Here is a 26939-nt window from a genome sequence, read left to right on the forward strand (position 1 = left end):
ATAAAAGTGGGCTGCCCACGCCCATGGGCATGCCCACGGGACATGGTCATGGGCATTTTTCAATTTCGTGGGCATAGGGCGCAGAATGGGCACTTTTCAAAAATGTGTGAGCCCACAAACTTAAGTCTTAAGTGTAGTCAAGATTTTCCGTACGATGTAATATTCATCAAGAAATTTTAAAACGGCTTTCGCACATAAAATCGTGTTTCCAACTCATCAATTTACTAGAATTTTGCACGAACGATGTGCTGTCAACCTCAGTTTCGCCTCAGATTGACAATTTTCAAATTTTTTGCGAAAATTTCCGATGTGGGCCTTGGGCATGGGCTGGGCAGTGGGCATGCTTTTTAAAATTCTTGGGCATTGACTGCGCCGTGGGCATGTTTTTTTTAAATTATTGGGCTTTGGGCAGGGCGGGCATAAAAATTAGGTATGCCCACTCACCTCTAGTCCCAAACAGGTGCACATGTGAGTTTTCACGCAGAGGGCCGGAAACACGAGAAAATTCGAAAAATTGCCCTCATTTTCGGCCCCGAAGCATGAAAACTTATATGTTTCAAGCCATAGCACTGCTACTAACACAAACACTCATTCCACCATCGTAAAAAGTAAAAAAATGCCCCCAAAATTCAAAGATGTATGCGCGTACGGTTGTATGTGCTATGCGTTTTTATTCACACTAACAAATCATGACTCCTGTCTTTACGAAAAAATGGAAAGGCCTATTAAGGTCAATGAATGTTAAAACCAGGTATGGTCTGTCCATACAAACAAATAGACAAAATCATTGAGAGGTGAGTTTGAAATCGCTATTTCCTCCGCTCATATGGGATTGACGAACAGCCAATAAACCAAGAATAGCTTCGGTTAAGAGAAATTACAATCAGTTCAAACTAAAGAATACACTTGATAAAGCACTCCAACAATTGAAAATATCGAAATATTACTTCCATTGATAATTGCTTCGATGTCAAAATATTTCCAAGTAGGACGGTTCCGTTCGTGTGTTGCTTATCCAAACCATTTTAAGGTACACGCGTCGATCATGGCCACAACCTCAACGATTTTACGAACATTTTGTAAACAATATTTGTTTGGTTATGGCTCTGTGGATGAAATTTGACATTTCGTTGTTGCACTTGGAACAGACCTATTGCGGGTGCAATTCACGGAACCTTAGCCATCGTTCCAATTGGAAAAGTGATTGATAGTTTATAACGTCTGGTATTGTGCTTTAAGGTTATGTTTGTTGATTTCTTCGTTGACTGTAGAACGCTCATTGCATAGCATTAGCCTCCAAATATTTCTTATCTTTATGCTAACAGCTGTGTCCAAGGCCATACGAACTCTCAAATTACTGTAAACTTCATCTGCCGAGACATAACCACATCAATATTTATATGAAAACCAATCTTAATGGATGAAAACGTGTTGGTTCGGCCAGTTAAAATTCGTGTTGACTTGAAACAAACCTATAATTTCTCAACAGGCCAATTTCGTTTGCCAAACTCATTTTAAATTTTCAACACACTTAGACTTACGGCACGTTCACTACTGATAGCACGACGGTAGCTCGATAGATGGTGCACATAATCAGCTGTTTAATGTGTTTAATCTTTTCGCTGCTGGCTCGCTAGCTGAATGTGTATGAAAACAAAAACATTGATTTCGTAATACAATCTGTCATTAGACGTTTAGTTTTGCCTTATTATTTGAGACGTTTAGAGTCAAACCACATCGAAATTTTCTGTCATGAAGTGACAGTTTTGACATTGACATTTTTGACGCTGTCATTTTTGACATCTGAAAAATTTCGTCATAACCTCAATTTAAAACGTGAACTGGACACAAAACTTGTCTTAAAACAATTAATTTTGAAAAACATTACAGTATTATCGTAAATACTATTATAAGGATACGATAACACTGTGATATTATTCAAAATTTATTGTTTCCAGACAAGTTTTGTGTACAGTTCACGTTTTCAATTGAGGTTATGACAACAATTTTCAGACGTCAATAATGACAACGTCAAAAATGTCAATGTCAAAACTGTCACTTCACGACAAAAAGTTTCGATGTGGTTTGACTCTAAGAGCTGGTTTTATTTTTTCGTTTCCTTGGTATGTTCTCAAAGTTGTATTCTTCGTAATCCAGTTTTCGAATTGATATTTGACTTTTATTTACATAAATTAGTTGAAGTAATTGCTTGACATTGCTCGTTAGAACTGGTGTAAATGTGAATGTTAGACCAGTGTGAAAATGCAAAAAAACAATTCGATGATCTAAGTGAATGTCACCTCGACTATCATATTACCTGTCTTCATCACTAAATCAATAAATAGATAAAATATGTGGGCGATTCAAATTTAGGATCTTTCACTTCGTAAACAAATATCTCTTAGTACCCAAGACAATGTCCAAAAAGATGAAATCTTTGGTATAGTTTCCCTCATTAATTTCGTCATCATTTTAAAAGACACATCATGGTTACGACGATGCGGTTATCGCATACACTTACATAGGTCATCACTTATGTTTAGTGTAAAAAGAGACCATTGCTTTGGCGAATCGTTGTTAACTCAGACTGTTATCTCGTGCATGCAATGATAATGTAATTTTGTGCTGCGATAAGTTTTGTGCTTATCTGGCATTAGATGAAACTTTAAACTCAAATTTTAGGAGAAACGTGAAGACCTTCTGATTTAATCTGAAAAATCTTTTAGATTCTTCTGCAGCACAACTTCATTTCGTTTCCAAACTTTCTCCCCTTTCTCAAAATGGACCAAATTTCTGCATTACTTCAACCGTACAAAGAAACCATTGGCAATGTTGCTGGTATTGTTACCGCCTTGCAGATGCTTAGTGGTGCTTTTCTGTGCAATGACATCCGGAAAAAGGGCTCTGCTACCGAGTTCTCATCAATACCGTTTCTGGGTGGTTTGATTCTGTAAGTATACTCCAGTTGCAGTGTTCACAGTATGTTTAACAACATTTCCTATTCCACTGTGGTCCATCAGAACAGTACTCAGTTTTAAGTATGCTGCAATTCTAAACGATGCGGCAATGTTGCGGGTCAACTTTTTCGGTTTGGTACTGAACATCATTTACATGACCGTTTACTACTTCTACACACCCGGCCATAATAAGACCACAGTTTGGGCACAGATTGGCTTAAGCGGAGCATTTTCGGCTGTAGTTATTGGCTATGCGCAATATGAGGATCCTGATCTTGTTGAATTCCGATTCGGCATGATCATGACGGTCTTTCTGTTCGCATTGGTGTCATCACCATTTTTGAGTTTGGTAAGTGAGGCTAAATTCACACCATTGCAACTCATAAGTAAACGGCAAAAAATTTAACTATTTAGGGGGATGTCATCAGGAACCAAAGCACGGAAGGTCTGCCTTTTCCGATGATTTTGTCAGGTTTGTTCAGGACGATTTCTATAAATCTACTGTAATTACTCACTTCATTCTTTTGCACTTTAGGTACTGTGGTTTCGTTTATGTGGTTGCTGTACGGACTATGTCTAAACAACAGTGTCATTGTTTGGCAAAATGTGGTCTTGGTAATATTGAGTGGTATCCAGTTGTCGCTATTCGTCATTTATCCATCAACACCAAAATCGACTAAGGACAAGTCCAAGTCCAAGACTAAAAAGACCAACTAAATTGCAGCTGTCGTCCTTATTTCGTATTTTGAGGTCAGAGTCCGAAATGAAGTTGCAAAAATCTAATTGTTAAGTATCTAATGGTGATCGTTAAATGTTTTCATATTCTAATTGACAATAATATTTCGTCTTCCATTCATACGGTGATTTAGAATGAATTTTAGTCTCTATTCAATGTTAACGTTAAATATTTGAATTTTAAGAAAATTTGAATTTATTTTTATAAAAAATATCGAAAGTTGCCAATTAAATTGAACAAATTTACAGTTTAGCTGTTTGATTTTTATAATTTACAGCATCTAGTATCTAAATTAATACAGAAAATGTCTCACAACATCTTCCATCCATAATGAGCGTTAAATCGTTCTCATTTTCATAATAAGGAAGCGTTGAAATTTCCTGCGTTTCAGTGCGAAATTTCAATTGAACTGAAATTGGGCTACAATATTGTATGAAAAATTCAGCAAGGTTCAGTGGATTTTTTCGATAACGGTGTAACCTCCTCATATAAAGCCTTGGAAATTTCGGTTCATTTGTTCACCCAAACGTTCACTTACGGCTTCAATAATTGTTTTTATGACCAGGGCAGCATAATAGGAAACATTTAGAAAAATTTAAGTTTCAAGTTTCGTCGAAGTTCGGTTTTCCATAATTTACAGCATGAAAAAATTGTTTTTTGGGCCAAATTATTTGGAAACTTTTCTTGTGATAGCTCATTTCGAAGGTATTTTGATAGCGAATGCTGGAAATGTAGCCGTTTTCAGTATAAAATGCTAATTAGATTGAGTTACCGCTGTTGCAAAGCCTAAAAACAAGGTATGTTTTTCCAGTATAGAGAAAATTAAGTTTTAAATGTAAATTGACACGCTGAATTCACAAGCGCTCTATTATTGGTGAACCAACTTCATTGCTTTTCATATTTACCTGAGCGCAAAATAGTGTGCAGAGAACGAAGAACTAAAAAAAAGTGACGCTTCTACGCCGACAGAGGATTCCTACTCACTTCTAAAAAAACCTTGGTCCAAGCTAGTCTCTACAAACTCTAAAGCAGCAATATCACAACAGCACTGCTCGATACGGTCTCGAAAAATGAAAATCTTTACTAATAGTGGAGGTTCAAAATAAATTTTTTGTGCATTTGATGACAGAGGCGTGAAAATGACACCATCGATAAAGATTTCCTCACTAACTTCTCCGCTGCTCTTTAAAGTTTTCGATGTAACTTTGATGAATTTCTGTGAAGCGATTATTGAAGCCACATAGGAAATATGGGGCTCAAATGAAAGCTGAAGGTTCAAAGTTTTTTTTAGTGGAAAAAAATTTCCCAACTTTTCCATTCTTACCACAGTTTTTCCGATTTTCCGAAAAATTTAAATTTTAAATTTAAGGTTAAAGTTTAAAAAAATTTTAAAATTTGTTCTAAAAGGTATTTTTTTTCTTGGTATTATTGTTTATTATTGAAAGTCCAGACTTTTTCCCATACAAACCATATTTCGAATTTCGCACATGTTGAATTTTCATCGAAACTTTTGACATTTTTGCAGGGCAATTTTTTTCCGCCAATTTTTTTTTTCGAGGTTTAATCTGATATTTGGTGGGTTTGCTTAGAATGATCTAAAAACAAAACCACTTTTTCGATTAAAAAAAAATATTTAGACCTCAAAATCTGCTAAAATACACAAATTTCCCACAGTTGGCGAACTTTGCCGAACACCTATAATGGACTCAGACATTATAAGATTACTTGTATCGCAAAGCTGTGACCCTTTCAAATGATACCAAACACTCCACCTTTTGATAAAAAATGTATGACCTATTATGTGAAACATGAGGTGCGACCCTATTTCAAGCAATTTTCGAAATATTTGGGAGGTAAGTGAAAAAGTCAAAACTGAGCCAACTATGACAATTTTAGTGGAAGATGTGAATATTGTTAAATGATTTCCATCAAAAATGTTCCCTTCCCACTCCTTCCTGACCCTCCCAGGAGGACCTACAACTAATTTTCAACATTAGGTCTGGAATGGGAAAAAAATATTCCAAAATCATTATTTACATTTCCCAATGGTTGGCGCGTTGACTTATGCTATATTCAAATTATCGACAAAGTGAACCAATTTTACAAACAAAATTTATATACCGGCTATTTCGCCATCATTTTCGCCATCATCTACATTGATTTTTGACAGAAGATAAAAGGGACGCGGGTTTACTTTACATAAATCGGAGAAATAAATTGGGAAAAAAGTGTTTTATCGACATTCAGAGGTGAGTTACAGTGTTAAGAAACATTGCTAAGTTTAGTTGCAGTTGCAAAGTATTGAATTTCTGCCAAGAACTCAACTTTTGATTGTTTCGTTGGCAGTCAATAAAAATGTCGATTTCTGTACGATATTACGAACGAAAATTTGTAGCAAAATTACAACTAACGCAACGTTTCCGAAACAATTCTAAATATGAAAGCTGTCCAGTGGAATAATTAGAATAGACTAAATGATTTGTTAGCGTCTGCAAACGCTCATCATTCCAACCATATTGGCTGATGTTTTGTTTTATTCTTTGTATACGTATAGTGACCACAAAGCAGAAAAATGGACGATAATAATTCGCCAATCCAGGACAGCATTAATTCGGATCGTCAACGCGACCGTTCTCGACGGGGAGACAAGGGGACACGTTTCTCAGACGCAGTTGATTCCGGCAACGAACGGGATCGCAGCGTTAATCGCGGCGTAAGCAAACGGATTTATGTGTCAAACATCCCCTACGAATATAGGTGGCAAGATCTGAAAGATTTGTTTCGCCGGGTCGTCGGAACGGTCGAATTTGTTGAACTGTTTGTCGATGAGAGCAATAAGCCGCGTGGATGTGGTATTGTCGAATTCAAGGATGCAGAAAATGTGCAAAAAGCATTGGAGAAAATGAATCGATACGAACTGGGTGGACGGGAAATTGTTGTTAAAGAAGATCATGGCGAAGAACGAGACAAATACGGTCGTATTGGTCGAAAAGGCGGTGATGGTGGAGATAGGGGAAGTAGTGGTCGTGGTGGTGGTGGCAGTGGAGGAGGTGGTGGTGGTGGAAGTGGAGGACGATCAAGTGGAAATAATAATTCTGGTAATCGTGACCGTGGACGTGATCGCAGTAACGACAATTTCATGTGAGTCATCCATTTTTTGTTTGTTCTTTGTTTCCATTTAGGTTTGGTTAAGATTTCATGTCGAAGCTAAGTAAGAAAAGACAGCTGATGTACTCAGTGGACGTTTGACCATTTCTTCTGGGTAACGTTCTGTTGCGGAAAATGTGTGAGCAGTCCACTCATTGTCTTCAGTAGCAGTTTGGACAGTAATTTTGATGATATGACGTGTCGAAACTTCAAACTTCGTGAATTATCTACTTTTGCTAACAAAATTGAACCGAATTTCTTTCTCCTGCAGATAGGTTCGTTGATGGTCAATGTTTCTGGGGATTGACTAAACTTATTTCAATTCTCTCTTTTATCACCAAATCACATCGATTCTCTTACCTTTTTGCATAACAAATTTTCTTCCTATTTTCGGTCATTTGGAACTATTCGTTTTGGATGAGTCCACTGCTTACGAAGGATCCCCTTTTTACTCAATGGATTCGGCTTTGCAGATTTGTAGACTATATACATCGGGCACAAGACTTCGCTTAATTAACTTTCAGAAATGAAATTTTTATCTACTCGATGATACATGAGAAATGTTCCGACCTTAGTTGGTTCTTTTCCTGGTATTTTGTGTCTTTCATCATCAGTTGTTCTACTGTAAACCCAGAAGAAGATTATTATCATCGATATATCGAATATAGCTTCAACAGTGTTGACAACACTAAGCCCATAACCTGTAAATTTTATCTTTGGTGAATTTTGCTGCAAAGTCTTCTTTTTCCTGATTCGTAGGATGAGTCGCGGCGGAGGCGGTGGTATCGGTGGCGGGGATAACGGAGGCTTTAATAATTACAATGATAATTATAATGACTCGTCTTCTTACAACACGTATGGTTTGAGTGCGTCGTTTTTAAATAGCCTTGGTATACAAGGGCCTTTGCATACCAAAGTGTTTGTCGCCAATGTGAGTATTAAAATCAAAAGAAATATTTTGTTTGTTTTTGTACGACTTTTACACGGGGATTGTCTTGGGTGTTTCTAATGGTTTTTTTTATTTTAAATTTCTTTGTTTGCTTTATTGTTGTTTTTCGTATGACATCATCAGACGATACTGAAAACTGAATCTGTAATCCTAAGCGTAATTGAGGAAACGAACTATCACCATCAATTTCTAGGAATAGTTAGAGGATGACTGTTTTCCATTGAGAAACGTTCGAAAAGAAAAGTTGGAGGGACATTTCATCCCAAACTTTGATTAGAAAAAAACAATTTATGGATCTGACTAGGTGGTCTTCACATCAGAGCGAACATCAGAACCATTTTCGTGAAACTGATTCTTGAAAATTATTGAAATTCCTGAAAACTGGTAAATTCAGAAAAATCTTGAAAACTATCGAAATTCTCCGAAAAATTCCTGAAAATAGGCCCTGCTTCGCATCCACATACTATTCTCAGGGGCATTCTCAAGGCTGTGTTAAGAAATGTTTAAATTGCCCTTAAACTTACTGCCAAGTTTACCCAATTTTTACTTCTTCCTCATGAGTCCACCTATTAATGACAATTATCTGTATCTGATGATCCAAAACAAATGTCTCGGGCGTTGTCCTAAAGTTTTCCTGATTTTTCAATGTTTCACCTCCTCCTAAACTTTTGCTTCTAAGCGACGAACAGTAGCATGGTTATAGAAGGTTTCAACTAAAGTCATTTGATGAGACAAATTTGAATTTTGCTGTGCGGTACAAGATTTTGTTACCTCCTCTTCTAAGACTAATCACTATAACGTAGATTTAACTCTTGAACTTAAATTGCACACTGTTGTCATATCGACTCAGTCTCGGTCTGAAATTCTTCTTTTCGGAGCAATGTACAAGGACAACAGTTTCGTAAGCTTCACCAAGTTGCTTGTAATCTTACCTCCTGCTGAGAGTGCTTCTCTGTCCGACAATCAATAGAATCGACTCTCGTTGTTTCTTTCAAAGTCTCACTTACAGGACGAAATTAGCGAGAGGATATCGCTTAAATTTTATTCAATTGGTTGAGAAATGGAAATCAGGCAAACATTGAAGAATCGAAAAATGTCAGACAGTAGTTGCCTGCAATGTTGACCACCATGAAATTCGAATTTGTGATGAAATTTCATTCTTTAACGTTTATCGTCAACTGCATCGTAACTTATCCGTATTCAAAAACTGTTAGTAATGCCTAGGCTGGTTCGTTTGTCGTTAATCAATTCAGTGATAACAACTGCTAATTCAACACTTTTCCATTCGTTTCGTAAATGGATACCAAATCCCGCTTATTAAATCACTTCCCATCGCATTTTACAGTTGGACTATAAAGTTGATGCTAAGAAATTGAAGGAGGTCTTCAAACTAGCTGGTCGCTTGCACAATGTTGACTTAGCTACCGATAAAGATGGTAACAGTCGTGGCTTTGCCGTCATTGAATTCGATCATCCAGTCGAAGCCGTTCAGGCAATTTCGATGTTTGACCGTCAAAACCTCTTCGAACGCCGTATGACTGTGCGTTTGGATCGAGTTCCAGATAAAAACGAACAAATGAAGCTTCCGGAAGGTCTGGGAGGTATTGGCATTGGACTTGGACAAAATGGTGAACCGATGCGTAACGTCGCAACAAATTTCATGCTAATGCAACAAAATAAACAGCAGCAGCAACAGGTCCAACAACAGCAACAACAACAAAACTCATGTTTCGGCAATAATTCGAATCCAGCACCGGTACCGGTTGCTCCGCCAATGAACAACGGTTCGTCGAGTATTTTGGGTGCGGTACCCAATGCGAATTTGTCGAGCAATCTGGCTGCAGTTGTGGGCACATTGGGACTCGGAGCCCTGTCTAACAATCCTCTTCTGACTAATGCTGCAGCAAGTCTTAACAATTTGGGTCTGAATATCGGTGGCGGTAATGATCAAACGAGTGGTGGCGGCGGTTCAAACTACAACAGTCAACCACCAGCTTTCCAGTCACAATCAGTGTTTCCTTCCAACTACAACACAAGTTCCAGAGGCTCCGATTTCGATATGCAAGTTTCCAATACGCGAAGCTACAACACGCAGAGCCAACAAGACTACAATACCAATCAGGGTGGACAAATGGGTGGTCAGGTGGGTCTTGGCAATCAGTTGGGAAGCGCTAATCTCGGCAATCAACTTGGTCATCAGTTGAGCTCTGGAATGGGAGTCGGAAATCAAATGAATGTGGGCGGTCAAATGGGTTCCGGTAATCAAATGGGTGGAAATCAGATGGGTGTGAACAGTATTCGTGGATCTGACACAATTGTTGTTAGAAATGTAAGTGTTGATAATTTGCTGGTATTTTGTGCATTTGAGTATTGATTGGTGTTGTTTCCGATTTTTTAAGCTGCCAGCCAGTTGCACATGGCAAACACTGCGTGACAAATTCCGCGATGTTGGCGAAGTTAAATTTGCCGAGATTCGTGGACAGGATTGTGGAGTCGTTCGTTTCAGCAAGGAACGTGAAGCTGAAATGGCTATAAGTAAGTGGGATGAAAACGTTTAGTGGGATGCCAAGGAAGTTCAAAAAAAATTATTTACTTTCTCCGTTTTAACAGAACACATGGATGGTTCTCGTATTGACGGACGACTGATCGATGTGTCATTCTTCTAGAGACCTCGTCTTCCATCGATACAAATTACATATTTTCAATGAACTTTAATCAATTAATCTGACAACGTTAATAAGACCGTCAGCTGTATTTTCTACATCCCATTTTAGACTCAAGTTTCCGACGAGACTCTGTAATTACATTTGATGTGAATGTAATCAAATAAATAACTTAACGTAAACTGAAAATGTGTATTCAATGAGAACTGCAATGAGAACAAGCAAAGAGTGAATGGACAGGAAGTGAAATACAGAGAATTTCTTTCTAAAATTAATTTATTTTCCTTTCCTTTAACTGTAACAATATTAATACTATACACTCTACGCTCTAAATCAGTCACTTTCATCATCACTACCACCGCTCATATTAATTGGTATATCGTCGATTCGCAATTCAACGTCGTCATTCTGTGCATCGAAATTGATGCGATCGTAAATATAGTCCTGCTTCCGCGACTCTCCACACAACTTCGTCTTAATGACACACGACACAATAACAACGAAAATAAGTACAACAATTGCCGGTCCAAGTATCAATAGAAACACATATGTTGAGCCAACGGCGTTCGAATCATGCACCGGCAATTGTTGATTTAGCGACGAACAGTACGATTCGTTCAGCGATTTCACTGTCAGCGCCGAGTCGGGCGTACATTCGGTGCAATCGTAATCGTTGGGACCACGACAGTTCAAACAGGAAAAGTGGCATGTGTCGCATTGTTTCTGCGGAATGGATGGTTCAATGGCTCGTTCGTTGACAAGGCTTCTTCGCAGAGAAAGGGACGGCGATTTTGCTTGTTCGGGCACCATAAACGATCGTTGCGGACAGGCTGTGTAGCATCGACCTTCGTAGAGGAATGTGCTCTGGAAGCATTCTGGAAAAATTGATAGTAACATGATAGTCGTTTAGGTTCGCAAGCACGGTTGGATAAAGTTACAGTTTTTAACAAAAAAAAATGAAAGCCAAAAAAAATGATCTGGCACAATAAATGCACCACAAATATTCCGAGATTATTCCGAATACACAATTCAGATTAGCTATCTCGTTATGGTTGAATGTCAGAAAGATGTTTTCCTAAAGAAAGTAAAGGAAGTTTTACTAAAGACTTGGGGATGCGTCGAAAATAGTAGATTACATTGGATGCTGCGAAAGGAATTCAGTACATGAGGTTACAACTTTGTGATATTAGCAAACTCCCTCGTTAAATTTTTGAACGAAAAGCTTTGTCTTTTCGACAAGTGTAGATGTAGAGTTTTAACATCAGAGCCAGAACGAGGTATACAACTTAGTTTTGTGGAAGAACAGTTACTGACTGAAGTTGGTCAATGTATTCTAATTTATTGGCTTCCCTATGCGAAGTAGAATATCACAAAGAAATCAAAGTAAAATAAACCGAAAATATTTGTCATGTAATAGATCACTTTCGCGGAGGACATGGTCAACTTTGGACAGGTAATAAAAATATTAGCATCGTGCAAAAGTGACCTTGAAATGCTTTTTTCCTGCGTACATCGGGCATGTAGGCTTGTGCAACGTCCAGCATGTATGAATACTTGCTACATGAATATTCTCAACATATTCGAAATTAACAGTCAGATTCCCATGTAGAAGCCCGATGTAGGAAACTTTGAATGAACATGTCACATTTATTGATTGGGTAGAAGCAGGTCCAGATAAATCAGTTTTCTGTTCATGTTAAATTTATTGTTTTTTGGTGTAAAATTTTGTGAAAGTAAGAAGAACATTACTGGTCAGAGAAAAAACTTTCCTTTGGCATTTATCCAGGCAGAACAAAACTGTGTTGTGTTGACCAAAAGAGAACCTTTTAGAGGAATATCCCATATGTAACAACTTTTTATTTACACTGGCAGTCAGCGCTGAGTTTAGAATAATGAGGGGTCACATTAGAAAATTATTTAAAAAATTTCTTTTTGCTAAGTGAAAAATTTCACAGGGGTGGAAGGATTGTAAATAATAGTTATTTATACTAAAAGAACTGTAATGGGTATTTTATGTTCGAGAAATGGTAAATGGTTCGAGGCGAAGCGGAATTATTGACAAATCGACTCTACACCACACCTAAAAAAATTCGCTCTTGCAACATTGTCAAATTATGAACGAAAATTGCTCAATTACATCAATAAATAATAAAATAAAAATCTCGCAAAAAAGAACGAAATTAACACTGAAAAAAGCTCCATACAGCGTATGTTTCAGGCAACAAAAAAAAAACAGATGAAATAGGCAATGTAATGTTGCCCATCATAAACTAATTTGTATTTCAATATCCAGGTACGCGTCCCTGTTTACCAATTAGGGATCATTCATAAATTACAAACCGATTTTTCAGTGCTGTCATCACAATTGAATCTTTCGTAACTCGATAAATACGCACTCTTCGGTGTGAAGATTATGTTCTACCCTCCATTTAGAGTTGTACAGTGGTTTTTCTTAGTTCAGAATATTATTTGATATTTTTTAGAGTTTTAAAGGTCGTCGTTGTTCTCAGTCAATAAAGTGTTTCTAGTATATGATATTTTGGTACAAAATTTAAGAATCGCTCAGAAGGATTCTTCTGAAAAACAGACGACCGAAATCGGACGCATTTTCTGTTGGAATTTTTTATACGTGCCCAGTTAGGTAATCGACCCCAGAAGCCAAAACCACTTTCAAAAAAATTCTTCGAAGCTTGTGTGGCTGGTAAGAGGTCATCAAAAACCGAAAACTTGCACTTTTCTTACAAAAATTTCTCCAGTTAGGTTTGAAGTTTTCAACCGAAGAAAGACTGAAAACTTACACTTTTCTTACAGACATTTCTCGAAGTACACGAAACGTGCATGGTCGTGTCGGGTGTCATTAGAAAAGTAATTGCATGTTCTTTCTGGGAAAGTAGAGCTTACGGAAGTTTGGTTGCATCTGCGATTCAATACAATCAGTTAAACATTTCAACTTCTCATAATTTGTCGTAGATGCTTGCAAACCCCAATAAGACCCTATTTTCCCTGAAAGTACATGCAATTACCTTTCTAATGACACCCCACACGACCATGTACGTTTCGTGTACCTCGACAAATTTCTGTAAGAAAAGTGTAAGTTTTCAGTCTTTTTTCGGTTGAAACCTTCAACTGTACATATCTCAGTGTGGATGAATTCTAAGCCCAATAAGACCCTATTTGCCCCGGAAATTTTCGGTTTTTGATGACCTCTTACCAGTCACACAAGCTTCGAAGAATTTTTTTGAAAGTGGTTTTGGCTTCTGGGGTTAAATACCTTACTGGTCACATATGAAAAATTCCAATATAAAATGCGTCCGATTTCGGTCTTCCTTTTGTCTCTTAGCGAATTCAAATTTTGCGCCAAAATCTAAAATTGTTGGGGGGTAGAATATAATCTTCACGTCGAAGAGTCGATGAGTTACAAAAGATTCCATTGTGATGACAGCCCTGAAAAGCGTTACATCATAACATATGTAACGTATATGCTGTTAACATAATGTAATATTTCGTAACTCGATAAATACGAACGCTGCGAAATTAAAGTTATATTCTACCCCCAATTATACCACTCAAAATGAGTGGTAGAACATTATTTGAACTTCATCAAGCTAGTGTTTTTAGAGTTATTCAATTGTGATAACAGCTTTGAAAAAGCGTTGCGTAATTTATGAAAGATGCCTTTTGCAAAAAAAAAAATGGAACGAACAAAATGTAATTAAAAGTTAAATGAATCAACATAGCGGATGATTAAAATTTGAAAAAAGACATTCACAATATAATTACAATTCAAATGTTAGATCATTCACAAAACGAAATCTAATAATGAGAGTAGTAGTGCAACTAAAATTCTAAATTCTAAATTAAATTAAAATTCATACGCAAAAATCATATTACACAAAATCATAATGGTTAAATGCTTAAAACAACTTTTTTTTTAACATCAAATCATGAAAACAACACTGTTAACAAACAAATTTTTAATTAAATTGGTATACACACAGCGATGTTCAATACAAATAATATTTTGATTGAAAAGTCAAATGTTTTATCCCGAGTCAAAGCTTAATTATATTATACAAAAAAAAAACGGATTCGCAATTAGCTCTACCATGTTTGAGGGTGTACGTACTGGCGTATTTAAATGTTTGGGAAATATCAAAGAAAATTTAATTGAACTGAAAATCACTGTGTTTGAAAATGAATTTCTATTACGTCGAGTATAACCAATTACGAAATCGAAAATTATCTCAAAGCGAAAAATTACAACACCGATAAAATGGAAATTAAAAAATATCATGAAAACAATACACCCCCAAAAACATGCATTACAATCTAAATAAACATTACAAATTGCTTAGTCGTAAACTGAATTTAATAAACACTTACACTTCACGTAAGACATCCCAGCTATGCATCGACATCTTCCCACGAAACGATTAAATAAATTGAAGACTTTAACGACTCTCTTGAACAAGATACGGCTAAAAACTTTATAGATGGGGTAATTGGAAAATTGAATGTGCTTGACAAAATGAACGTTTTATATGTGTGTGTGGTGATTGAAACTATTAATACCAACCGGTAAAATAATTTGGTTCGTGATGTCGATGTTGCCTATTTGTTATGTGTGCACTTGAACGCTTTTAAAATAGTTCTAAAGTACTCAATTCACTCCTGGAGAGGGATTACGGCGTCAATTCTCTTTTCTCTTATTCAATCAAAACTCTACTGATCGAGAACGATTCACTCTTTCACTGAAAGATGTCGCTGCAACAAAACCATTGTCAAACAGAAAAATAATTAATTTTTTACTCGACGGATTTTAGTCAAATAAAATGTCATCGTGTAACACATGACCTCAGAAGTCTGGAAGAGCAATTATTTATTAAATCCGTTCTATGTATCGGCTTGGCGATAAGAGTCTTAAAAAAGGATGTGATGAAACGGCAGCAGACGTTTTTTCAAACCCTTATCCCCAAGCCGATATAGGACCGATTGAAAAACTGACTACTGTTCCGGAGTCCTGAGATCATGTGATACACGATGGCATTTTATTTGACTAAAATCCGTCGAGATAGTGAATCGTTCCCTATCGGTAGAGTTTTGATTGAATAGAGAAAAGAGAACTGATGTCGTAATCCCTCTCCTGACTTCGTGTCTGTTCAAGGAAGGTTTTACTATTTGAGTTAGATGTATGGAAAATATGAAGAAATGAACTTTCCCGCATCCTACTATTCATAGACATTGAACAACTAACAGTATACGAAAGACTTATTTTTTATATTCAGCTACTTGCAGTCGTTCGTAGAACAAATACTTCCAACTGTCCAACAAATTTTCGCAAATTTTTCGTTTAAACAAAATGAGGGTAGGTAACTAAACGTTTCAATTTTGGTCACTAAACCTATGCCTATGTGAAATTCATGGTGCTGCTTTGATGGTGACATTCTACTATGTAAACCTATCCACAGTAATTCAATTAGATTCCTGTTTTTCCATGCAAAGCAAATTAAAAGTGTTTGATGGAAACGATAGTATTGACTCTGGCATGACTCAGCAAAATAGCGTGTAATCATTTCACCAATTTCCGTTGAATTGCAACATTTCCAGTGAAAAGTTTCTGCCACAAACGAATGTTTTTGCAGTAATGTGATAGTCAGGATTTATGATCGTTATACTCAATCAAAGTGTTATTTATTCGTGCTGAATGTCGTGCACATTTTGACATCCAACAGCATGTAAAGTCATAAAAATTCAGTCATTTCAAAATTCATCGAGTAAAGGAGAGAAGAGAGCAAAACCACCCCAATACCGTGTTTTACAGCGTTGACGTTTATAAAACACACTTTGTTAAAGGTAAGAAAATAAAGAAAAAAGAAATTGTTGACGACGAGATGTCTTGCATAAACTGATATGCACAAGCAATTTAACACATTTTGATATTTCGGTTGTTTTTTTTTTTCTTTTCTTTAATCTTCGTTATATTTTCCCTTATAATCATATATCATGTTTTTTTCATCATTTTATTATATTTAGCCATATACAAATATCTATACATTATCATCATCGTTCTGAATATATATATTCCTATCTATATAGCCCCTTAAATGTCTAAATCGTCAACATTCACGAATCCGATTTTATTTCTTTAATTTTTTTAATTTTAATTTTTATCATTTTTTACATTTATTTTTCTTTTTTGTCTCAATTTGTTTAACTTATTAATTTCTCAGCTTCTCCAGTGTGTGGTTGTCGTCTTTTAATTTGAGCAAACATCCCAATAAGTTTTGACGGAAATTTAATGAAACATGAAAGTATAATTTCGAGAGTCTACTGAGCAATCGATCTTTAATTTTTTTTTTAAATTTGTACCCTAAAAATGCAATTTATCAAAAACCGAGTCAGTCATTTTCAAATTTCAAACTCCCAGATTTTCTAGATCCGCCCCTGACTCAAAATACGAATCATACGAAGGATCTAGGAAATAAATAACTCAATAAACTGCATGACCTTTCAGTATGACTTTGTTCAATGTTGTATAATGAACGTAACTTACTAAAGCTTAGTATAGGTCAACCGCAGTCCAAAATCAGTATGAGTCAGGAAACTTTAGAAAATAAGTCTGACCTAAACATAGTTTCAATCATACCATCCATACCATACCATCCAAATTTTCAAGTCTAAAATTAATGGAATCAGGGAAATCTGACTTGTTCCGATCTTTATATTTTCCTGATGACTATCATCCAAATTCAAAGTTAGTTATCTAGTTTCGATTATACTGTACAATGAAGTAGATCTGTTGTCTAGAAATTGTGGCAGTCGACTTTCAATTACTTTATTTGCTATATTAAGACCAAACGTTTTCAATGTTTTTCGAGAAAATTCGGTTATAGATCCGGTGATCACTCGATTTAACAATAACCATTGCCATTGAGAAAAGTTACTGAGTGACCCAATAATGTGTTTAACATAGTACAAAGGTTACTAATTGGAGGTTTCAAAATTACTATCATAACTACTGACATAACCCAATCCAATGTGAATGGGTAAATGAAACGTTTCTGATATGAATTTTTAATCTATTTAAATGCATACCAAAGAAAAAGACGCAAATCACTGGAGATGCTAAAAGTAAACTGATTTTTAAATTTCTTTATTAAAAATTTTGCATTCATAAAATGGAACATTCATTTCGTGTATTTTATGTACAAAAAGTTTTCCTTTCTTTATTATCTCAGAATATACAACACGTAATTCTAGGTACCTAATGTTTAGTTTTCATCAAAAAAAAAAAATTCTTTAAAGAAGCTGGAAATGTGTTTATCTGTTTAAGCGACAGATAAACTTTTCACTCGACGTTTTCCGTACATTTTTGTTCTATACTTTCTTGTCTTAGCCGTATTTTAGCAACTGTATTTTCATACGATTTTTTATCATTAAATAGTTTTCTTTTCATATACTGCTATCATTGGACATATTTCGTTTGTTTAGTTTTAAAAAAAAAACTTTATTTTGTATTTAATTCTGTAAGTGACGCGACGCTTAGGGGAATTTAATGAATAATATTATATGAATAGCACCATTTATATATTTATTTCTCTTTTATAAATAATTCATTCACAATTTTTTGTTTGTTTTATAAATATTTTATAGTTCTACTTTTCTTCATTTTAATTCTTCAAATGCGTGATGTGATATAACCGAAGTGGAAACTAGAGAACCACCAGGGAACTTTTTGTTTCGGAAACACGTGAATAAGTGATGAAGGGAGTTTAACCGGTTTAGGAAACTTTAGGGATTTGGTCAAGGAATAAAAAACTTCAAAGAGTTAAAAAAAACTGGCAACTTTGTACATGGGCAGGGCATCCGTGAATGGATTGTTGTGAAAAAATGGACGAAGAGTAACAATAAACTTCCTCCATGCATTCCCAGCTTTTATAATAGCGCTATAAATTCGCTATGTCTGTTCTTACGTTACACACAATTCAATAAATCCACAGTACCATCAAAGGACAATTAATGTCAACTTTGGATGAATTATGTAATATTGAACAATCTTACCCGAATCTCTAGAGAAAAATGTTTGTTCAGAGGGAACAGTCTGAAGAAGTGTCTCATAAAAGAAACAAAAGAAAACAGCAATTGTTACCGCTCAGCTGTTGTTACGCCGTCAAATGCAGGGAATATTTCCGGTAAAACTGTTTCCATTTTTTCTCAAATTTTCCAACATTTTTCTAAATTTTCTCAAAATCATTTTTTTGGGAAAATTGAAGATAATATGAAAAAACCTAGGAAAATGTAAGAAAATATGGGAAAATGATTTACCAAAATTAGTCCCTGGTCGAATGTGATAAATATATACGCTTTTCACGCGGCACAGGTGTTTCGCAAAACATCGAAACGTTACCGTGTGCTTGAGGCTTACAGCACAATATTAAAGGGGTAGGCAATTCTTTGTTCATCCTCTCACTTCAATATACACTTTAACGTGTGCATTTTCATCAACCGAAACAAAATCATATAAAAGCAATATCCTACTCCAACACCTCATCGTATATTATATTTGATTGATAGCTTTCCGTATTATAATTGACAAGAAACGTCAATTTTTCCTTGATGAACCATGAATAACTGGAGAGAAAAAAAATTCTTTTTTGAATGAATTGACATGATATTGAATGACTTTCAGTGAAACTTTTTTTTTCTCTCTCTAAATAGAAAAGAAGAAACGCAGAATAAATAGGTATGTAGTGTGAGGCGGCTATAAATTGAAATTTTCTTTTGTTCAAAATCAGTGAAAAGAAAATGAAATTGTGGAAATTTGATTGTGTGAAAATTTAAAAAAAAAAAGAAATAAAGAAAACCTTCCACCCCGACACGAAAATTGATCTGCTTTGATCAAATAAACCTAAAACGAATCATTTCATTGATAGAGCTCTGGTATTAAAAGAAAAACCCAACGAAAGTCTCGGTTTTCATTTCATTTATTCATTTGGTTTCTTTTCCTTTTTAATAAAAAAGCGAAAGTTCGAAAGAAAATTAAAGAAGCGTGGAAAATTCTTTCAACAAACATAGGACAACATCAAAAAAAATATTCTCCATGGGTCTAACGTGGAATGAAGTGTGAATACGACGGAGAAATGTCACGCATATATTTATATTTCAGGTCAAAGGAAAATTATTTCGATGAATTACGCAGAGGAATGGTAGCAACGTTTAACGGGGATGGGGTCACAACATACATGTAACAATAATTTTCCGCATGGGACAGCGAATAAATTTTTATTCCAATTTCCATGAAAAAACGGAGTGAATTATTGTCACGTCGTTTCCGTTACCTTTCCAATTTGCAAATGCAACAATTGTTTCCATTTTTTTTTCCGGAGAACTCATGACAGATCCTCCTAGCACGAACACTCATTTTTGCAATATCAAAAAGCCTCCAAATTTCAATTTTGCGATTGAATGTGTTGTGTGTTGTCATGACTACTGTCATTACGATCAAATGCGGTATAAGTCTCCAAATATTTTTTTATGTTCGTGCTAGGTGCAGATACTTATACTTATACCTAGGGGCTATTTAGTTGAATTAATTTGCAGAAATTCGCCAAAATTCGTCGAAATTCGCCGAAATTCTCCCAAATTAAAAAATTCAAATTTTGAAAATTTTCTTCCAAATTTATGTTTTTTGAAATATTTGGTAGTTTTGTGATATAGCATAACAAAAATATGCAAGAATCTACCAAATTCACAAATATATGTAAAATTCACAAAATTAGGACATTTTTCATCGTTTTTCCAAAAAAAGCCATCATGGCTTCCCGGTTAAAAATAGATTATTCTAGAATGTCTTGGCCAAAAATATGTAACTAAGTTCTACGATTCTTTGAAATTTCTTAAAATCATGTATAAATTCACAAAAAATCGAGAAAATTCGTCAAAATTCGCCAAAATTCGCTAAAATTCGTCAAATTCTCCAAATTCGCCAAAATTCGCTGAAAATTCAACTAAATAGCCCCTGATACCAGATGAATTTAAAATGAAACGAACTTTTCCCTTCATTAGTTTCACCAAACGAAAACTAAGCTAGAGAACTGCTTCAGGCCACTTGAAATTCTGTGAACTATAAAATGTAGAAATTAAATCGAAACTACTCCACCAAATTGAAAAGAACTTTAACCTCAATGTCTAGAATGTGAAACACTCTATCGTTTAAAACAAGTTTGCGTAAATGGTGTTTTTGTTTCATAATGCACGAGCGAGTTATTATTCAGAATCAACCAATTAACCTGATGCATTTATTTAACAAACACAATTTTCCTTTTAATATTCACTTTAAACGCCAAGAATAGGTCACTCGTGTGTTGAACGAACGGTGAAAATTACAAGAATGCTTTCATGTTTGTATGCGTTAGCGTTTTCATTCATTGCTTTCTCAATTTTCCATTTCCATCACGTACACATATTTCCCATTCGAACATTGAAATTCCACATAACCCATATAGTGCTGCCTATATTTGCTTTTAATAATGCATAATGCAGCATTTGTATGCATTTATATGGGGTGTCGTTAGTTTACAGGTTATATTCTGGCATTGCTGGAATTATTTTATTGAAGGGAAATATATGGTAGTGTTTGCATACTTCTCAACATTGCCATGCGATGCAGTTCTTTTTTCATACCGATCTTAAATACAAAAACGAATTGGAAGGATTTATTTTTATTGAGCGAAAAGACGACAAAGAACAGACTGAGAATGGAAGATAAAATTAATAAGGAGAACGTATAGCGCAAGGATAAGGAAGTTCCATCATCATCATTTTATCATAACGTCTATGTGCACCTGACTGTTAGATGAAATTATTTTTTCTTTCATTTTTAAAATTAAATTACACGTTCACCTTGTTATAGCTTCTTTCTTCGTTCAAATTATTCTTACTTTTTTATGGAGTGCTGTATTTAGAACCAGTGCGTCTCATCCGTTTTACAAAACTGTTAATGCAACGGTTGGGATATGTTAATTCAACAAATTGAATTTAATTTTTAAAATTTTACTATTTCGGATTTAACAAATGGACATCACAAAAGTTCATTACAGTTATAACGACAGAAGGTTTTGTTTTGTATAATGCGGATGTATAATAACGGCTCTATTGTAAATAAATTTTTGTTTTAACATGCAAAATTTAATAAAATGTAACAAATTCATAGATATGACGAATTCCACTTTAATCAACGCTATTTTATTAACTGTGTGACAAACTCAATTTTTAATTTCCTTAATTGATGCCAGTACCTAGGCATATTATCATTGGTAAATTCATGAATTATAATCAAAAATTACAGAAATTTTACCGAAGTTAGCTTTCGGTAAATTTTGGTTATTTGCATCTCAAGGACCAATTATTTTTCCTCACAATTTCTCAAAGGGAAAACTAACTTTCACATTCATTCATTCAATTCAATTCGACGAATCGTCTAAGGTTCGGAACAGGTCAAATTCAGATAACTTAAAATTAACACAATCGACCGACCTATGTCAGGCAGCAGATAGACAAATCGGTGATACGGCAGTTAATGTATTCAATGTCATGCCAGCTTGAACCTGAAGTGAACCAGTTTATAGATTTCAGATTGAATGCGTACATAACTACTGCATTACCAACGAATATCTAGTACGGTCGACTACGAATCATAACAAATTCAACCTATTGCTTGCGTTTCTATAAAGATATTGAGCTAACTGTGCATCACCTGAATATGACCTGTTCCGAGCTTTGCAATTGTAAGAGTACTCTCCGTTATTGACGTTATTTATGACTGTACCGTCAAGTACAAGCCTTCGATTATTATTCTGCAAAATGAATGTTTCTGTGAACAGTTACAGCAATAATAATAATACTATAATATTCCGACAATGTATAGTTGAAAACAGACACCTTCAACCTGTATCACCATTCAAAAGGATTCGAACGTTGGGTGTTTTCGGTGCAAATTGCCAAACTTTAAGAGTACAAAATGATCAAACTTTCAAATGCGCCATCTTTGGTGAAAATCCGGTACCAAATCACCCGAATACTTTTGAAGGGTGGTGTTGGTGTATATGACTATTTCAAGTCTTGTCCAAATGGAGAAATTGGCTAATTTTGAATTCAAATAACTGATAAAACCGACGAAACTGTTTGCTACATGTAAGTAACTTTGTTTCTAAATTGCAAACAGTGGTTTTTGCCTTAAATTTTCGTTTTTCAGTATTTTCCGAACCGAAGCGAAAAAATCTTGAGATTGGAAATTCTCGGATTTATTTTCAGTGAGAAACAAAAGTTTTTTTTCCTCTACCGTTTGGATATCAGATGATTCCGTGGAAAGAGCAAGACCAAACGTAAATTAAATTACGTTACGTTGGATTGTTGAGAAATTGTTGGCGAATTGTTTTCCAATTAGTTCACACGAATTGATTTTTTCGCTTTAAATAATTTGACTGGAGTGTAACAAAGTACAATCTCGATACATTGAATTTGCTCGCTATTTTTATCACAAGAGTAAATAAATTTTCAATAAATTTTTGTAAATTTGTTTTCTGTCATATTTGTAGAGATATGTTTACAAAAGTAGGTAAATAATAAAAAAAAATTTATTTTCCACAACGTAATATTTGCTTTCCTTTGGTTCGAATGGAGTAAACAATTAAAATTATTTTCAATAATAATAATAGGAAGAAAAAAAACAATCAAACAAACATATCGACTGGAGGAACTATTATCATTTTTATGCTCATTGCTTATTTATTTTATTTTTAACTTTGTTATTACATTTGTACAATGTTTGTTATCGCATACACATTGATGTACACACACATTTTCTTTCAATAACATCAATTTTAATGCCATTAATTATAGATTGAATAACTATATTATTTTGTGTGATTTCATTTTGTTTTGTGCTTCATATAACTCAAATCCACTGTAATATAATTAGTTGCCGGTTAACTCATAATGTACAGGTATAACATACTCACGATCCACATCAAAGTCTTTTCGATGAAGTACAATATAATTTATGTCTTTTTTCAAAACTTTGTTCCGTTACACACAATACGCTTTCTCTCCAACCACTTTCAAAGAACTTCGTTGAAAGAAGAGTTCATTAAGTCTACACGCTCCCATGGGAATTGGTTCTACAGACGCCATGAATTATAACTTCTTCAGAGCTACTACAGTTATTAGGACTAGCAAATTCTTCGGAGTCCTTGAATCTTCGACAGTTGCGAACCGTTACAAATTGAGAATCATCGAGAATAAACCAGACTCTCACAAAAAATTTTCGGGTTTGGATTTCCAAAATTTTATTCGGATTAGGGTCGGTTCGGATTTCTCTTGCATCGGGCTTAGTTGGGAATATAGCAAAAATGGAAATTATATAAATAGTGAGCCCTTACGGAGTGTGTTGTTTGTGTATAACTGAAATAAGTAGTAATGTTTCCAAACCTTATTGGCCGTTGACATTAAAAGAAAAATGAGGCTAGATGTCTCTGTATTCTCCGTTATTCAAGCCTATTTTCAAACTACAAAATGTTGCGGGAATTCAGGAAGACTTTTGGAAAAAATGGGAAAATGTAGTCCCAAACTAACTCTGCCGTGACTTTTGCCAGTGTTTTTCTCTGTGAATTTTGTCATTATTATTTTTAAAACATTGTAACATGATGTCCTGACGTGTCTCATAATAAATTAAATTTCGAAAAAAAAATCTTTATTTTTATGACTACACCCATACACACACAATGTTAATTAGTAGGATGTTGCCTGCATTGTGTACGTGTGCAAGATTTGATTAACGCTTTTCATATTTTATTTACGAAATTTATCATCAGCGGTTTTCATATAATTTTTTAACGCTACAGCCACACGGTGTAATTGTATAATAAATAAAAAAAAATCCAATTTTTTCCCATTTTTAATCGCATTGTACGTGGATTATACCGAGATCAAAAGGTTTGCAGGTAGCGAAAAAATATAATAGCAAATGGATGGTGGGACGAAGGGTATTTATTTAAAAAAAAATATGAAAAATAGAGTGGAAAATGCAATGGAAAAAATGGAAATGCAATTTTCTTTGACAGAAAATTTAAGCCAAAGGCTGTGAAAATTGTGGGCTTATTAGTTTATACAGAGACTTATGCGGTAAATAGAAACGGACAGAAGTTTAGCGAACCCACTCCGTCAGATCACACCGAAGCAACTATATTTCGAACAAGCACAGACTCATGTCGAATACAGGCCACAAGAAAGTAGCCTAAAGGAAAATTGTTCAACGATTTTTCCTATGTTCAGAACACACTCTATCAGAATAAATATTTTCGTTCTTCGCACTCTTCACATGTACACATAAACTATATCAGTACACAGTAGGGCTGTGCGATGGTTCGGGGATCAGGATGGAAGGGGTCCACAAAAAATTCTTACCATCCCTAGATGTCAAAAAGTGATTTAAATTTTTTTTTTTAATTCGTTAACAACTTGCGCAAATTCACTGAAGCTGAATTTGCGACTACTGGTAAAATCTCATATTTCGACCTCTACCAACAATATGCTGCGAGATATTTTTTGCCTTAATTAGTGTCTTTCAACTAATTAGAGTTCAATAAAACAGAAAATGTTTAAATTGGAAAAATTTGGCAGAAGCGTTATGTTTGGTGTGTCTTCAAAGTTCGCCAACTATGAAAAATTGAGTAAATTTTAAACTTGAAAATTCTACAATCGACATAGAAAATTATTCGATTATTGCTCAAATGGGCTTAAATTGTTGGGAATGTTGCCGGCTATCCAAAAAAGAAGAGTTTTTGAAAATCGTCTGTGGTGTGACTGTTTGTTTTGCCCAAAATTGAGGCAAAATTCCTCAACGGAAAAAATCGATTTTTTTGAAAACGTTTAAAAATCACGGATTTTAATTTTTTCGACTCTAAAGTGCCCACAAACTTAAAATTAAATTATTTGAGGCAAAAACAATGCTTTTCACACGTTTTCAAAAAAATCGATTTTCTCCGTTGAGGATTTTTTCCTCAATTTTGGGCAAAACAAACAGTCACACCACACGCATTTCACAGCGATTTTCAAAAACTCTTCTTTTTTGGATAGCCGGCAACATTCCCAACAATTTAAGCCCATTTGAGCAATAATCGAATAATTTTCTATGTCGATTGTAGAATTTTCAAGTTTAAAATTTACTCAATTTTTCATAGTTGGCGAACTTTGAAGACACACCAAACATAACGCTTCTGCCAAATTTTTCCAATTTAAACATTTTCTGTTTTATTGAACTCTAATTAGTAGAAAGACACTAATTAGGGCAAAAAATATCTCGCAGCATATTGTTGGTAGAGGTTGAAATATAAGATTTTACCAGTAGTCGCAAATTCAGCTTCAGTGAATTTGCGCAAGTTGTTAATGAATTTTAAAAAAATTTTAAAATCACTTTTTGGCATCTAGGGATGGTAAGAATTTTTTGTGGACACCTTCCATCCTGATCCCCGAACCATCGCACACCCCTAGTACACAGCCATGCGAGCATATTCTATAGTTTTTGTTGAAAATTTTGATTTTGCTTAAATGCGGAATAACCGTATGACTGAAGAAGAATCGCATAGGAACAAAATAAAAGTTGAATGGCATCCAATTTATACTTGGTGTTCATGGTATTATGCACGGGAAATCCGAATCGTAATCATAAAAGTATTATATGGTAGGTTGGTTGTGACAGAATGTCTCTGTTCGATGTAGTAAACTCTGTTTGCCTGAAGGCAGTTACACATTTTAATCGAAACAGTGGCGATGGAATGAATTGTTTCCGATTGGTTTTTTTTTGCCATTTCTCTAAGTTAACGAACTAGCTTTCAAGGGATGTTTTTTTAACGGAATTACAGCTGGGCTAGTTGAATGGTGTGAATGTTGTGACAGTTTTGTAAATGTTCACAACTATAGTGTTCAACTAATAGAAAGGAAACAGAAAACCATGTTGATTTGTAAAAGACCTAGTATCGCTTGGTATTCAATTTCATTAATATTACCATGTCCCATATAAAATTCCGATTAAATAATTAGATTCGAATTAAAAGCTTTTTCAGATTATATAAATGGAGCTTTAATTGATAGACTGTAAAATATTTATACGTTCCGGTTACTTTAACGAGAAAATACATTGCTGGTATATATATGCACCGAGAATGATTGGTATCATTGGATTCATACGGATCGATTAGCGTTGAAAATGTGCAGGCGAAATGCATTCCGGAATTTCAGAATTTCATTTGAAATTTAATGGAACACCGTACATTCAATGGAATGAATTTTTCTTTTTCGGTTAACATTGGACGTAGGATTTGTTTTACATTTTATAATTGGCACAAGTCGTTTTATTTATCTTTCAATGGAATTGATTTTTTTTTTGTGTCATAAACGAATCACTTTGATTGGAAAATCTGTCATTCTCC

At 34.8% G+C, this 26939-nt stretch overlaps 3 protein-coding genes across 5 annotated transcripts in view; 2 read left to right on the forward strand and 1 right to left on the reverse strand.

Annotated features, from left to right (window-relative positions):
- Positions 1–1615: 1615 nt before the first annotated feature.
- On the forward strand, positions 1616–3945 carry LOC119067652 (sugar transporter SWEET1). 2 transcript variants are annotated; one of them, XM_037170753.1, is made up of 6 exons: positions 1616–1723; positions 2097–2123; positions 2727–2950; positions 3021–3306; positions 3372–3429; positions 3493–3945. In XM_037170753.1, exons 3-6 carry the CDS (start codon positions 2781–2783, stop codon positions 3672–3674), a joined length of 696 nt encoding a protein of 231 aa, XP_037026648.1. In that variant the 5' UTR covers positions 1616–1723; positions 2097–2123; positions 2727–2780; the 3' UTR covers positions 3675–3945. The 2 variants fall into 2 exon arrangements, with proteins under 2 accessions (XP_037026648.1, XP_037026656.1); XM_037170761.1 differs by having other exon boundaries at positions 1673–1723; positions 2739–2950.
- A 1856-nt stretch (positions 3946–5801) lies between these two features.
- LOC119067677 (myelin expression factor 2) lies at positions 5802–10631 on the forward strand. Its single transcript, XM_037170794.1, has 6 exons — positions 5802–5942; positions 6248–6834; positions 7600–7771; positions 9135–10118; positions 10189–10324; positions 10400–10631. Exons 2-6 carry the CDS (start codon positions 6266–6268, stop codon positions 10453–10455), a joined length of 1917 nt encoding a protein of 638 aa, XP_037026689.1. The 5' UTR covers positions 5802–5942; positions 6248–6265; the 3' UTR covers positions 10456–10631.
- Positions 10632–10710: 79 nt separating this feature from the next.
- The window catches only part of LOC119067665 (furin-like protease 1), a 126900-nt gene continuing 110671 nt past the window's right edge, over positions 10711–26939 (reverse strand). For both annotated transcript variants that reach the window (XM_037170773.1, XM_037170781.1), the window contains one exon: positions 10711–11327. In XM_037170773.1, the coding sequence (XP_037026668.1) occupies positions 10786–11327 (542 nt within the window). In that variant the 3' untranslated portion in view covers positions 10711–10785. The remainder of the gene's footprint in view (positions 11328–26939) is intronic.

The sequence above is a fragment of the Bradysia coprophila genome, chromosome II (assembly GCF_014529535.1).
Source record: "Bradysia coprophila strain Holo2 chromosome II, BU_Bcop_v1, whole genome shotgun sequence".
NCBI classification, from domain to species: domain Eukaryota; kingdom Metazoa; phylum Arthropoda; class Insecta; order Diptera; family Sciaridae; genus Bradysia; species Bradysia coprophila.